The following is a 15,841-nucleotide window of genomic DNA, read 5'->3' on the forward strand; positions in this document are numbered from 1 at the left end:
TGTCCTCATAGCTTAGCTCCCGCTTATAAGTGAGAACATATGAGGTCTGGTTTTCCATTCCTGGGTTACTTCACTTAGAGTAATGGTCTCCAACTCCATCCAGGTTGCTGTGAATGCCATTATTTTGTTCCTTTTTATATATATTTCATGGTATATACATATATACCATAAAAATGTGTATTTTTTCACTCAGATTTCATTAGTATTGAGTTCAGCATCTGTACCTATTTCATTATTTCTTTTTACGCTCATCACAATCTTTAATATCTTCATGTTTTTTATTTTTACTGTTTTTGTTAGTAACAGGTTATTTCAAATTATCTTCCAAAGTCTTCACCCACTGACTTAAAATACAGTAGTTCTTAACTCTTTCTTCTTTCATTACAGAACAAATGGAAACTGCAGTTAACTCTATTTTAATGGTAACTTCTGGATTTATGCTGTCTTAATTCAATGACAAAATATTTTAATCTTGGAAATCTTTTATTTTTTTCAATACAAGGTAGGTAGGGCATAACTTTTTTCTTTTTTTTGTAGACAGAAAGAGTCTTACTATGTTGCTTAGGCTGATCTTGATCTCCTGGCCTGAAGCAATATTCCCACCTCTGCCTCTGTAATCTCAAAGTGCTGGGAGTACAGGCATGAGTCACCATGCCCAGCCAGGTATTATCTTTTTTTTTTTTTTTTTTGAGACAGTGTTTTGCTCTTGTTGCCCAGGCTAGAGTGCAATGGCGCGATCCTGGCTCACTGCAACCCCCGCCTCCAGGGTTCAAGCAATTCTCCTGCCTTAGCCTCCCGAGTAGCTGGGATTACAGGCGCCCGCCACCAAGCCCAGCTAATTTTTGTATTTTTTTTTTCAGTAGAGATAGGGTTTCACATGTTGGCCAGGCTGGTCTCGAACACCTGACCTCAGGTGATCCGCCCGCTTCGGCCTCCCAAAGTGCTGGGATTACAGGCATGAGCCACAGCGCCCGGCCCAAGGTATTACCTTAATTAGGTATCTATACTTATTTAGAATCTTCATCTTCTCATAATGCTTATTGCATTATTTTTGTCTTCATACTCGTTACTGCTGCATAATGTAATTTCACAATTTGTTTAGAAAATTCTGAGACTTGAAATTGCCAAAAATTACATGTAATATCTGAACAACAGTATTACATTAAGTTAAAAAATAAAGACATAAACAGTAATAATGACCACCTATCTTTCAGTGGGTTAAAAACGAGTTACCATCCATGCAGTTATGCTTCTCTGCAAAGAGACTGAGTAAACCCCAGATTTCTACTTGGGAAGCAAACAAGCCCCTATCTCATCTTCCTTTCATGGAAGTTAAAACTAATATGTGCACTATTAGTAGCTAGCAACCACTGAGGTGCAACAAATAAACATTTACTACTATCATTATAATGTAAAGAATGGGTTCCATAATTTTAAAGTTAGACATCACTTATACAATTACTAAACAAATTGCAGTTAGGTTACTGAATTCACCAGTGCTCCAGTAACAAATCTACAATAAAACAAATACAAATACGCTAATCTACAATAAAACAAATTCAAATAAGCTGTTATCCAGAAGTTCATATTAAATGTAAAATGGAAGTAAGTCACAAGAGGAATGATATCGATGTGACATTACCTATGGTAAGGAGTGCTTGGTTCATCTATTTTCATTAAACCATAGTCTTTGTCTGCTGGATGATACGTCGCCAAGATGTTCATTTCATCCCACTTCTGGGATTTTTTGCTAAAATTAAAAAGAAAAAACGTTTTTCCCAACGCAGAAAAAGATAAACCTGAACGTCAAAATTCACAAATGTCCAAATTTCACATTTCAACTTCTATTTGATGGCTAACCTTTATTTTCACATATACTTTCTTAGAATAGAAGCTGACTCAGGGTAAAAACCATTAAGTAACTACAATAAAATGTCGGTAAATATAGAACACTTACTGCCCAAATATTAAAAACACAGTATTTAGTATCTATATCAGGCATTCAAAACATTACTATGATGTGCTTAGTCTTCATTTGGCCTATAAAATAATGCAAGTCAAAATCTATACATTCGCTGATGACAGTAGGCATTTTTGATCTATATACCGGTAACTGTTTGGTAAAAAACACAACAGGAGTATTTCATTGGCATAATTTATTTCTGAGATATCTGTTAACAGTCAGAACATAAAGATTCAAAGCATAAAACTACAGAGAAAACCTCATCAAACTCAGAGACCACTAAATCATTAGAATGCAAATAAATTACAGCTCTGTTTATTTCTAATCTAGAAAAATAAAGGTTTGCTCAGGAATGGTGTATTCAGATTTATTTGAAGAGCAACAGAAGTTCTCTATAAGTACTCCATTATTTTTCTTTTGTTTTGAGATGGAGTCTCACTCTGTTGCCCAGGATGGAGTGCAGTGGCATGATCTCGGCTCACTGCAACCTCCACATCCCCGGTTTATGCGATTCCCCTGTCTCAGCCTCCCGAGTACCTGGGATTACAGGCGCGTACCACCACGCCTGGCTAATTTTTGTATTTTTAGTAGAGACGGGGTTTCACCATGTTGGCCAGGCTGGTCTTGAACTCCTGACCTTACGCGATCTGCCTGCCTGGGCCTCCCAAACTGCTGGGATTCCAGATGTAAGCCACGGTGCCTGGCCTATAAGTACTTTAGAAACATCTGTTAAATTTCATGCAATGAAGTATTTAAACAACTATTAAGGTGCTCAATACTCAAATGCTTTAATTTTAAATTCTTACATACTCATTAAAAAAGACCTCAAAGACCTTTCTACATGCCAACATTATTTTGTTACATATACAGTTTGTTACTTAGTATGCACTTGGAAAAACCTGCTTTAAAAAAAATCAATGTAAATGTTACACTGATTTAAATAATCCTTTCTGCATTTGGTCTAAATTGTTAAGGTTTTACTGTAGGTATTTTCAATTTTCCAGATCCTGAAATAGTCTTTAGGAATAACATACTTAACATTTTAATAACATATTCCCTTCTCCATACTCTCAAAATGGTTTGATGAGTTACCTTAAAAATTACAGCCAGGCACAGTGGCTCATGCCTGTAATCCCAGCACTATGGGAGGCCAAGGCAGGAGGATTACAAGGTCAGGAGATCGAGACCATCCTGACTAACATGGTGAAACCCCGTCTCTACTAAAAACAGAAAATTAGCTGGGCGTGATGGCCGGCGTCTGCAGTCCCAGCTACTTGGGAGGCTGAGGCAGAAGAATGGCGTGAACTCGGGAGGTAGAGCCTGCAGTGAGCCGAGATTGCACCACTGCCCTCCTGCCTGGGCGACAGAGCCAGACTCCGTTTCAAAAAAAAAAAGAAGAAAAAAAATTATACAGGCAGGTGACTTCATATTCTTTTGCTTTCTACCCTAATATACCCACTGTGTCCCCATTTTTGACTAAGCACTTTTTTCCTTCATTTTTAAAAACAGTGGTAAAACATACATAACATAAAATCCACCATTTTAACCTTTTTGTGTTTTGGTTAATCTTCCCTGTATCATTCCAATTTTAGCATACGTGCTACTGAAGTAAGCACTAGCCATTACGAAGTGTACAACTCTACGGCATTAAGAACATTCACATCATTGTGCAAGCATCACCACCATTCATCTCCAGAACTTTGTCTTCCCCAACTGAAACTGTACTCATTAAGTACTAACTCTCCACTCTCCCCAGCCCCTAGACCTGGCAACCACCATTCTACTTCTCATCTCTAGAAATGTGACCACTCTAGGTACCTCGCAGAAGCGAAATCATAAAGTATTTGTCCTTTCGTGACTGGCTTATTTCACTAAGCATAATGTCTTCAAGGTTCATTCATATTGTAGCATGTGTCAGAATTTCTCTCTTTTTTTAAGAGACTGGGTCTTACTCTGTCACCCCAGGCTGGAGTAAAGTAGCATGATCATAGTTCACTGCAGTCTCGAACTCCTGGGCTCCAGTGATCCTCCTGCCTAGCCTCCTGACTAGGTGGGACCATTGGTATGCACCACCATGCCCAGCTAACTTTTTTCTTTTTCTTTTCTTTTCTTTTTTTTTTTTTTACAGGTGGGTCTTACTATGTTGTCAGGCTCGTCTCAAACTCCTGGCCTCAAGCAATTCCCCGGGCTCAGCCTCCCAAAGTGCTGGGATTACAGGTATGAGCCACCACACCTGGCCCTAATCAAATTAATATGTCTTTAGTATTTGAAAAAAGTCACCTGCCAGGAGTGGGCCTGTGTAATTTTTAAGGCAACTCATCACACTCTTCTGGGACTGAACTAGACTGGGTAAACAGGGCTTGCTTTAACAATATTGATTTCTTTAAATGCCTAGGCTTCTGCCTATCACAGTAATAGTTGAGCTTGTGGCAGAAAACAAAAAACAAACTTAATCGGGAGACAGACATTGAAGGTTCAGGTTTCAGTTACCCTTTACCTATAGAGAAGCAAAAAAACATCTTCTCTTGGACTCTATTTATAGTTGACCCTTGAATGTTATGAGTATGAACTGTGTGGGATGAATGTTATGAGTTTGAACTGTGTGGGTTCACTTATATGCAGATTTTTTTCAAAAAATCTGCTGGAAAATTTTTTGGAGGTTTGCGACAATTTGAAGAAACTCAGATAAACCACATAGCCCAGAAATATTAAAAAAAAACTTAAAAGTTAGTTATGTCAGTTATGTCATAAGTGCAAAATATATATGTAGAGAACAGTTTCCTTTCTCATTTACTACCATATTAACAAGCCTAGTTAAAATGTAAAGTTAAAATTTATCAAAACATGCACATACAACACGTGGTGCCTCTGCAGTTGGATCCTAACTGCATAAACTTAACTACAGTACATACTATTCTGTGTCACAATTTCATAGCCATCTCTTGTTGCTACTGCGGTCTCCTCAAGTGTTGCAAGTTTGCTTAAAATGCTCTATGATGCAGCCAGGCATGCCTGTAATCCCAGCCCTTTGGAAGGCCGAGGCGGGTGGATCACTTGAGGTTAGGAGTTCGAGACCAGCCTAGCCAACATGGTGAAACCCCATCTCTACCAAAAATACAACAAATTAGGCATGGTGGCTTGCGCTTGTAATCCCAGCTACTCAGGAGGCTGACGCAGGAGAATCGCTTGAACCTGGAAGCCGGGGTTGCAGCGAGCCAAGATCATGCCACTGCACTTCAGCCTGGGCAACAGAGTAAGACTCTGTCTCAGAAAAAAAAAAGTGCTCTATGACGCTAGTTGTTTCAGTGTGAGTAGTTTGTTGCTCCAATAAATTGCCTATTGCAGTAAAAAGTGATCTCTCTTGGTTTTTGAGTATTTTTTGTCCTGTTTAGTGCAATACTGTACACCCTGAGTAACATCATGGGACCATTACAAAATGCCACTAGAGATGCTGGAAGCGCTCCCAAGAAGCAAAGTTGTGACATTACAAGAAAAAGTTGAATTGCTTGATGAGTACCTTAGATTGAGCTCTGCAACTGTGGTTGCCCATCATTTAAAGAAGAATCCATCATAAAGACCATTGTAAAAATAAAATAAAAGGAAATTCACAAAGCTGTCACTGTAGTAGCTACACCAGCATGAAAATCTTGCATATTTTGTGAAACACCTCTTATCTTGTATTGCTAATGCATCTTTTATGTGAGTGCAGGATTGCTACAAGACTATAGACTCTAAAATGATTTGAGAAAAAATGATGTCACTATACAATAACTTAAAGCAAAAAGAAGGTGAAGGATCTAAAGTTGGAGAATTTAATGCAAGCAAACGATGGTTTGATAATTTTAGAAACAGTTTGGCTTTAAAATGACAAGATAACAGAGAAGCAGCTTCTGCCAACCAACAGGCTACAGACGAGTTCCCAGAGGCCATTAAGAAAATCATTAATGAGAAAGGGCCAGGTGCAATGGCTCACGCCTGTAATCCCAGTTTGGGAGGCTGAGGAAGGAGGATCTCTTGAGCCCAGGAGTTTGAGAACAGCCTGGGCAACCATAGTGAGACACTATCTCTACAAAAAATGTTTAAAATTAGTCAGGCATGGTGGCGCACACACACCGGCAGTCCCAGCTACTTGGGGGTGGCCTAAAGTGGGAGGATCACCTGAGCCCAGGAGGTCAAGGCTACAGTGAGCCATCTGCGATTGAGCCACTGTGATCCAGCCTCGGTGGCAAAGTGAGACTGTCCAGAAAAAGAAAAAATTATTAAGGAGAAAGGATATCTGATCTGCCTGTACAGGTTTTTAATGAGAATAAAAGTGCCCTATTCTGGAAAAAAAATGCCAAAACGGACATTTATTTGTAAGAAAGAGAAGAATGCATCAGGATTTAAGGCAGGAAGAGACAGGTTAACTCTACTGTCTTATGCAAATGCAGTAGGGTTTATGATCAGGACTGTCCTTAACTATAAAGCTGCAAACCCTGGAGCCTTGAAGGGAAAAGATAAACACCAGCTACCAGTCTTGTGGTTGTACAAGGTCTAGACAATGAGAACCCTCTTGGTTCCATCAATGTTCCGTAAGGAAGTACCTTGCCAATACAGAACTGCTTTAAAAAAAAAAAAAAAAAAAGGCGAGACAGGGTATTGCTCTATCGCCCAGGCTGGAGTGCAGTGGCACAATCATAGCTCACCGCAGCCTCGAACTCCTGGGGTTCAGTGATCCGACTATGTCAGCCACCTGAGCAGCTAGGGCCATAGGCGCAAGCCATGTGCCTGGCAGTAAAGTACCTTTTAAAGTTGTTTTGATTCTGGACAATGTCTCTCTCTAGCCACCTATGAACCCTATGAGTTCAACCCTATGGAGGTGTCAAGGTGGTTTATTTGTCCTCAAACACAACACCTCCAATTTAACTTCCAGATCGGGAGTCACAGAGGACCTTTAAGATTCAGGACACATGGTGCTCTATGCAGTGGTCCCCAGCCTTTTTGGCACCAGGGATTGGTTTTGTGGAAGACAACTTTTGCACAGTGTGGGGTCGAGGGGGAAGGTTTCCAGATGAAACTGGTCCACCTCAGATCATCAGGCATTAGATTCTCATCAGGAGTGGGCAACCTAGATCCCTCACATGCAGAGTTCACAATAGAGTTCGCACTTCTGTGAGAATCTAATGCCACCACTGATCTGACTGGAGGCGGAGCTCAGGCACCTGCCACGTGGCCTGGGGTTTGGGGAACCCTGCTCTATGGAGAACATCATGAAAGTCTGGAAGGGTTTCACCACTGCCTATGCCATTGTTGTTATAGAAAAAGCTAAGAAAGCTGTCAAGTCTGAAACAATGAATTCCTGCTGGAGAAAACTGTATCCAGATGTTAGGCATGACTTCGCAGGATTTATGACAGTGTCAATCAAGGAAATAATGAGATTGTGGATTATTTGGTGGGGGTGAAGGGTTTCAAGATATGGATATTGAAATTCAAGAGCTAACAGACATCACATCAGAGGAATTAACAGAAGATGACTTGATACCAGAGGAATTAACAGAAGATGACTTGATAGAGATGACTGCTTCTGAATCAGTGCCAGAGGAAGAATATGTGGAAGAAGCAAAGCCAGGAAACAAATTGACATTAGACAATCTGACAAAAAGTTCTATTTCAGATTGCCTGACTTATTTTACAACATGGAACCTTTTATGATATGGACGCTGAAACTAAACAGTAGAAGGAAGATTATTAGTACCACATAGAAGCATCTTAAGAGAAATGAAAAAGCACAAAAGTTAGGCATAAATTATGATGTATTTTCGTAAAATTACACCAAGTGTGCCCGCCTCTCCTTCTATCTCCTCTACCACCCGAGACAGTAAGACCAACCCCTCCTTCTCAGCCTACTCAATGTGAAAGATACCAGGATAAAGATCTTCATGAAGATCCACTTCACTTAATGAACAGTCAATGTATTTTCCTTACGATTTTAACATTTTCTTCTCTCTAGCTCACTGTATTATAAGAATGCAGTAACAAATACATGTAACATACAAAACATGGAGTTAATCAACTGTTTATGTTATCTGTAAGGCTTTCAGTCAACAGGAGGCTACTAGTAGTTAACTTCTGGGGGGCTGGGCATAGTGACTCATGCCTATAAATCCCAACATTTTGGGAGGCCAAGGTGGGAGGATCACTTGAGCCCAGGAGTTTGAGATCAACTTGGGCAACATAGGGAGACCCTGTCTCAAAAAAAAAAAAAAAAAAAAAAAAAAAAAAGGGCTGGGATTATAGGTGTGAGACACTGCACCCAGTCAGTGTGTGCTTTCGTAACAATTTCTGACACTTTAAATTTATTCTTAATACACTTTTCTGTATGTGTATTACACTATAATAAAATATTTTTAAAATAAACACATATTAATGTTTTGGGGTGCCTCCTAATCTCAAAGTAAAACAAGTTATTCCCTAAATGATGTTAACAATATTGAATTAAAAATGACAATTTAGGAGGTGGGCAGATCACCTGAAGTCAGGAGTTCAACACCAGCCTGGCCAACATGATGAAGCCCTGTCTCTACTAAAATACAAAAGTTAGCCATGCTTGGTGGCACACGCCTGTAATCCCAGTTACTCAGGAGGCTGAGGCTGGAGAATCGCTTGCACCCAGGAGGCAGAGGTTGCAGTGAGCTGAGATTGCACCATTGTGCTCCAGCCTGGGCGACAAGAGCGAAACTGCGTCTCAAAAACAAACAAACGGCCGGGCGCGGTGGCTCAAGCCTGTAATCCCAGCACTTTGGGAGGCCGAGACGGGCGGATCACGAGGTCAGGAGATCGAGACCATCCTGGCTAACATGGTGAAACCCTGTATCTACTAAAAATTACAAAAAACTAGCCGGGCGAGGTGGCGGGCGCCTGTAGTCCCAGCTACTCGGGAGGCTGAGGCAGGAGAATGGTGGGAACCCGGGAGGCAGAGCTTGCAGTGAGCTGAGATCCGGCCACTGCACCCCAGCCTGGGCGACAGAGCGAGACTCCGTCTCAAAAAACAAACAAACAAACAAACAAACAAACAAAAAACCAAGACAACTGATCATCGTTGCTTAGGATAAAAAAAGAATGAGGAAAGACCTTTGGAGTTTCAAAAGTATCTCTACTGGGAAAGAAAGAAGTCCACACCCTGTAAGTATTTTTTACAAGATAATGATAGAAAAAGAACTACAGAACACAAGCAGAAATTATGTTTTCTTGAAATTAAAAATAAAATTTAACAATCACAATCCCAGCATCCTGTCATTCATAATTTTGATTTCTGCATATTCTTTCCTTTGTATAATACATATAAATATGTATAAGCTATCAAAACATATAAAAATATATATAACTATACATATAAAAAGTACATACAGTATATGTAAAATACATATGCTGATATATAAGTTGTAAGTATATGTAGTATAAGTTGTGTGTTTTCTTTTTACCTTTTTAATGACTATTTTTTAGATTGATAAATAAGTTTTCCTACTTAAAATAAGGCAGACATGAACATATTTGTACATATGCTATTCAATAACGTTTTAAAGAAAATGTGCTAGTGTAAGAGCCTGAATTAAAGTTTATTAAGAACTTTATAGTTCACTCCATGTTGCCATATAGTTATTTTTTTAAAAAAAGAGGACTGTAATGTCCCCGGTAAATTACCAAACCATTGCTAGGATTAGGTATTGTGTGTGTGCGTGTGCCCATTTCAGCAGGTATAAAATAGTATTTAAAAACTGTTGTGTTTCTTTGACTAATATTATTTTACTTTCCTCATGTGAATTATGTTTACATCCTTTGCCTATTAGAAATCTCCCCATAAATTTGAGCTCTTTAGATTTATATAAACCACATTTTATGTAACTTTTTCCCAGTCTGTTTGCCACTTAGTTTACTTTCTACTGTAAATGAAATTTTAAGTTCTAAATATTCAAAGCCTCACTCAACTTGTTTTCCCAACAGAACACTAAGAGAAAAAGAAATTAGTACAATTATTCAGATCCAAAAAAAGACAACAATATCTTGCAAAAATAAGCATTTAAATAAGGGTATTACAAAACAGACTCCAAAAATGCTAGGAAATCTTAGAAAGTTAGTGAAGTAGAAGAAACTGTCAGCAGAGGACACTGGATATGAAAGTCAGCGTCTCTAAAGTGATGGTAGAATTAACATTAGTTGTGGAATAACAAAACCCAAGGAGTGAGCCTGAGCTTAATTCCAGTATCATCACGAACTGTATGACCTCCTCTGGGGTCAGTATCCCTGCAGACAAAAATAGGGGCACCACCATTTCCATGGCAGATCTGCCATGCTGGTGAAAGCACCTGCTGGTTTCAGTTTTCCCCCTCCCTCTTGGATGACTGGTTTTCCTACAGCCTAAATCTGGTACTGAAGAAGTCACCGCTTCTCACTTTTACTTTGTTAGCTCATATGGTGCCACCTCAAAGACCTACTGGAACTTCTTGTTGCTTGTGACTTGCTCATTTGATAGTTGTGACTGTGTCTGGAATGGGAAGCAAGATTTTGCTTCAAGGTGTTTTAACTTTAATTGCATATTTCAAGAACTGGTTCTTTCTTTAAATGAAGACTCCACTTATATAGATTGACACAATATAACAATATAAGACTTCAAAGCCTGGTATCATTACTGAACAATTAAAGTAAGACTTAACAATAAAAGCAATTACAAGTAAGCAAAAAGAAACTTCTAGAAAACAAACTTTTTATTTTACTCAGTAAACCTTTGACTGTAATATTCCACATCCCTTTATAGGCAGAAAACGACAAAGTTGAAGCGTGTTTATTTCTTAAATTATATCAAAGGAAATTAAATAAGGCATATTTTTTCAAGCAGAATTTGCCTGCATTATCTAAGACTACTATAGAATTTGAATTGAACAGAATAGTAAACGCCAAAGCAGACTGTGTAAAAAACCCACTGAGATGTGGAAAAAATGAATTTCTATATTTATTTCTATCACAATAAGACTAACACTTGAGGGTAAGGCACTGGGTTAAACACTTTACATTTATTAATTCATTTACTATTTAAACTAAGGCACAGATAAAATGAATAATTCACTGAAAATCACAACTAATAAAGTTTGCAAATAAGCAGCAGACAAGATCCAAACCCAGGCAATCTGGCACCAGATTAACCACTAAACCATAATCCTTCTCAAGTGATAGGCTTTAGCAATATTTACTGTCATATTTTCAATAATTCCCAAAACACATTTTTTACATTTTCATATCTCTGAAAAAGAATATGTCTTAAAAGGATGGCATCTTATAATCATAATTGGCAGTATTTTTTCTTTCTTGATGGTACATCTTAGAATCCAGTGTCTTGTTTTCAGTAAGATACACATATGTACTCACTAGGCCTGCTAAATTAGACCTTCATACGTTGTGCCCTATATTCAAGGTATCCTGAAAGAATGGGAATTCCACAATCATAGAAGATGACAGTGGTGTTTAAACTAGCTGAATGTTGTGCTGCAATGTACTGAGATTTATCTATACTTATGTGGATTTATGGATTCTATCCAGTTTTAATTTAACCTTCAAAACTTGGTATCTGACAAATGGTACCTGTAGAAACCACTCATTAAAGACCTAAGTACTAGTGGGGCATGGTGGCTCTCACCTGTAATCCCAGTACTCTGGGAGGCAGGCAGATCGCTTGAGCCCAGGAGTTTGAGACCAGCCTGAGCAATATAGTAAAACTTATCTCTACAAAAAATACAAAAATTAGCTGGGTGTGGTGGGCTGAGGTGGGACAATCATTTGAGCCCAGGAGGTGGAGGCTGCAGTGAGCTATGATCGTGCCACTGCACTCCAGAATGGGTGGCAGAGTGAGCTCTTCTCGCAAAAACAAACAAACAAAGACATAAGCACTAATGCAAAGTATCAACAATAAGAAAATAACAGCACTCAGTCATCTAAAAAAACAACCGCCCCGCTCGATGGTTTGATCGGTCCTGACAACTGGATAAAAAAATAGAAATGCTAAGACTATTTGAATATGGCTTTATATAAACCTCACTTTAAGTGTACACTGAGTTTTGAGCCTTATCTAATGATAGTAGTATAAACATATATGAATTATAAACATATATCTGAAGTATGTTTGAATTTTATTTTTTAAAATTGCTTGGCAATATTTAGGTAAAATAACATCCTCTCACACTGGGGGATGGGTAGAGTCAAACTATCATCACATTTTACACAACAAAGACACCGATAAAAGGTAGGATTCATTCTCATTATTCTCTGATTCTTTCTTTGCAAGTTTACTTGCTAAAATCTGTAATCCCAAAACCAGCACTTGAGGTCCATTTAGCAGTTGCTCACAGACTGCCACACAGCAGAGCAAATTTTGAGTTGCCCAGTGCACATGTTCACAGCTGAGGCGGCATCTTCCCAGATGGGGTCAAACAAGGCGATGCTCTGCTTTCTTGTTTCGGCTCTTGTGCTGTAAACAAGTGTCCTTTTCGTGGGCTATTTAGTGCTAACTTTCTTGCATTTTTGTTGGTGAATTTGGTGTGTAAAATGGCTCCCAAGTGTAAAGGGCTATCTGGTGTTGGCTGAATTGGTGGAGGTGGCCAACTGTATACTTTCATTGTTTCTGTTCAAAGAGGATCTCATAAAGTTAATGATACTGTTTGCATGAGTTGTGACCTAAATAATAATGTATATTTGGTATGGTTTGAACGTTTGTCCTCTCTGAAACTCATGCTGAAACTTGATCTCCAATGTAGCAGTGTTGCGAGGTGCAGCTTTTAAAAGGTGACTGGGTCCTGAGGGCTCTGCTCTGATGAATGGATTAATCTATTCATGGATTAATGGATTATCAAGTGAGTGGCTCTGGTGGCTTTATAAGAGAAGAGAGACCACAGCTGGTATGCTCAGCCCCCTTGCCATGTGATGCCCTGCACCACCTTGGAACTCTACAGAGTCCCCACCAGCAAAAAGGCTCTCAGCAGATGCACCCTTTTGACCTTGGACTTCCAAGCCTCCAGAACTATAAGAAATAAATTTAGTTTCTTATAAATTATCATTTCAGGCATTCTGTTATGACCAACAGAAAACAGACTAAAACAATATTGTATTACTAGTAGAATTAGTTGATTTGCTTTACAGTCACGTAACAATGACCATTAAAAAACCCATCCTTTTTACCACTTGGAACCAAACATCATGAACTTCAATGAATTAGGGTTTGATAGTTCTCTTTAAAGACAGGAATGTAACTCTAACTAGACAAGTCAGTCCCTTTTAAGTGAATCTACCCTGCCACAGATACTACAGAAGAGGCAGCTAGCCCTATGTAGTTGAGTCAGTTTAGTATAGTGGCTTTTGAAGCAGAAAGACCTGAATGTCAATTCCAACCAATTACAGAAAGAGAGGGGTCAATCCATAGATTGGGACCATGGGAAATTACAGTAGATCCAAGTTGAGAATAAACAGAAACTAAAGAAGCAGAGATAAAGAATAAGTCACTTGGTAAATGGACCAAAAGAAGCTCACACTGGAGAATAGCTAAATAACGTAAATGCCAGTGAGGACCACATTGCTGCTGCTGAACACCCTGAAGCTACATTTGAGCCTTCTGTAGTCATGTTACTTATCTTTTAATTCGTTTTCTTTTCTTTTATTCTTTTTTTTTTTTTTTTTAAGAGATGAGGTCTCACTATGTTGCCCAGGCTGGTCTCAAACTCCTGGGATCAAGCAATCCTCCCACCTTGGCCTCTCCAAGTGCTGAGATTACAGGCGTGGCCACCACGCCCTGCCGTTATTTATCTTTTAACTAACTTGGTCCTCCTGCTTCAGTTATGTTCTGGTGAAATTTTGTCTTCTTAATTCCATGACCTATCCATCACACTCCCCCAGCACTCCATTTAACGTGGCTTAGCTCAAATAGAGGTTGGAAAACTGTGCGAGAATGTTAACATTCAAGCATCCATGAGCGTGGGAGTTGCTAGACAAAACTAAGGTCCTTTCCAGCCCTAAAAGGCCACGATTCTAACTTGTGAGCCTACTCAATATTTTCTTCAAGGTAACACAAATCCCTAAAATTTACCACCACCAAACAGTACTTCCTTTTATGGTCCTAAATAAGATCCTTTATACAGGAATGCCCTAGGTTCCTATATTCTGAGATTTCACAAACATCCTCATTTTAGCTTCAAGACTACCAATTTCAATGGTAACTTTTCTTAAGCCTTATTTTCACAAAGTAGAGTCCTTATATTTTTAGTATCTTGCAACGCCCAAGCCCCCTTGCACTTCTAACCCACTACAGATACTGTACTGCAACATTTTCTCTATGCATCAACGCCTCTTTTTTTTTTTAAAGGCTGGTATATTGTTCCATTATACAAACGTACCGTAATTAATATTTCACCAGTTCTTACTAATAGTTCTTACTAATGGACTTCGGGTGGTTTCCAATTATATTACTATAATTATTACATACAACGCTCAGGTCCACAACTTTTTACATGTGTATCTTTAGCGTATGCAAGAGCAACTAAAATATCACTGGGTCATTTCAAGTTGCTCCTCTTTGAACTGTTTTGAGCCTAGATCTATTTCTGAACAGGAACAAAAATCAGAAAGAACCCAAAACTCTGGTTGCAGATGCAGAAATACAGTGTGGCACGATGCTAATGGGAGAAATGGTCTCTTTTATTAGCTTGAGACTAGATCTTCAAGGGTTCCCAAGAAAAGAAAATACATTGTAATTCTCGAAGAATTTTAGATACCTCAGAGATGAGGTTAAGAAATAGTCAAAGCTTAACAGTCGAAGATCTGAAGCTTCAATTTCATTCTTTGATGTTCCCGATTACAGAAGTTCAAAGATGATATCTGTTTAAAAAATTATATATATGCACATATGCTAAAAAAAAAAAAAAAAAAAAAGGAAACACGATAAACGTCATCGCCCAGCCTTCTTAAAGATCGCTCCCAACCGCGGCTAGCCGGGCAGGACAGACCCGAGCGGCACCCGAGCCGCATCCACGCCGCCCGCCCGTGCCTGGGGTCTGGTGGGTAACGGGCCCGGCGGGAAGGAGGGGCTCCCCGGCCGTCCCTCCCAGCTCTCACCTCAGCTCCTCGTCGACACTCCCGCGGGGCTGTTCGGCCGACGGCACCATAGAGGAAGTCGTAGAGGTCTTGTTCTTCAGGATCCCCTTGATGGGCCGGTGCGAGGCCGTCGAGGCCGCCATTGCCGGGCGCTCCGGCTGTCGGCTCAGGGTCGCTGCTTGGCGTGGGGTCCGCGAAGAGAAGGGTCGGCACAGCAGAGACTCGCAGGCAGCCGCGGAGCCCGCTCAGGGCTAAAGCGGCCGCACCTGCTGCCTCGGAAACGGCTACCGGAGCGGTTGTCACGACACAACGACCCCGACGCCAGAGCCAACGCCGAACGGGTGGCGGCTCCTCGCGCTCCCTTAGCCGCCAGCACTTGACCCGCCGCTCGCGGAGAGACGCCGGCCTAGAGCTCCAGCGCGGGCGCGACGCCGACGCCGAAGCCAAGCGGGCCAGCCCTCTCGCGATATCTAGGGAGGGGGCGGGGAGGGGGCGGGGCGAGAACAGAGCCGACCTCCTCGCCCCGCCCCCTCCGTCCCGCCCGCGCTCCTCGCCCGCCCCCGCGCGGCGCTGTGAGGCGGGAGCTGTTTCCGAGAGCCCGCGGGAGAGCGCCCGGGCCCGCTGCTGCCCCGACCCGCGCGTTTCTCGAGCAGCCTCGTCCCACCACCTTGGGAGGCCGTAGTGTTATTTTTATTTTTCGGATCAGCAGCCTGAGACTCGGTGACGTCACTCCGCAGAGAGGTTAGCTGACTTGAAGAAAAGGGACATCTC

At 40.6% G+C, this 15,841-nt stretch overlaps 1 protein-coding gene across 3 annotated transcripts in view; it reads right to left on the reverse strand.

Moving 5' to 3' along the window:
• Window positions 1-15,542, reverse strand: part of PPP1R2 (protein phosphatase 1 regulatory inhibitor subunit 2) — a 29,049-nt gene extending 13,507 nt beyond the window's left edge. For all 3 annotated transcript variants that reach the window (XM_025375946.1, XM_025375945.1, XM_025375943.1), the window contains exons 1-2: window positions 15,092-15,542; window positions 1,643-1,750 (exon numbers count right to left, since the gene is read on the reverse strand). In XM_025375946.1, the coding sequence (XP_025231731.1) occupies window positions 1,643-1,750; window positions 15,092-15,213 (230 nt within the window). In that variant the 5' untranslated portion in view covers window positions 15,214-15,542. The remainder of the gene's footprint in view (window positions 1-1,642; window positions 1,751-15,091) is intronic.
• Window positions 15,543-15,841: the final 299 nt, after the last annotated feature.

This window comes from Theropithecus gelada, chromosome 2 (genome assembly GCF_003255815.1).
Source record: "Theropithecus gelada isolate Dixy chromosome 2, Tgel_1.0, whole genome shotgun sequence".
NCBI lineage: Eukaryota > Metazoa > Chordata > Mammalia > Primates > Cercopithecidae > Theropithecus > Theropithecus gelada.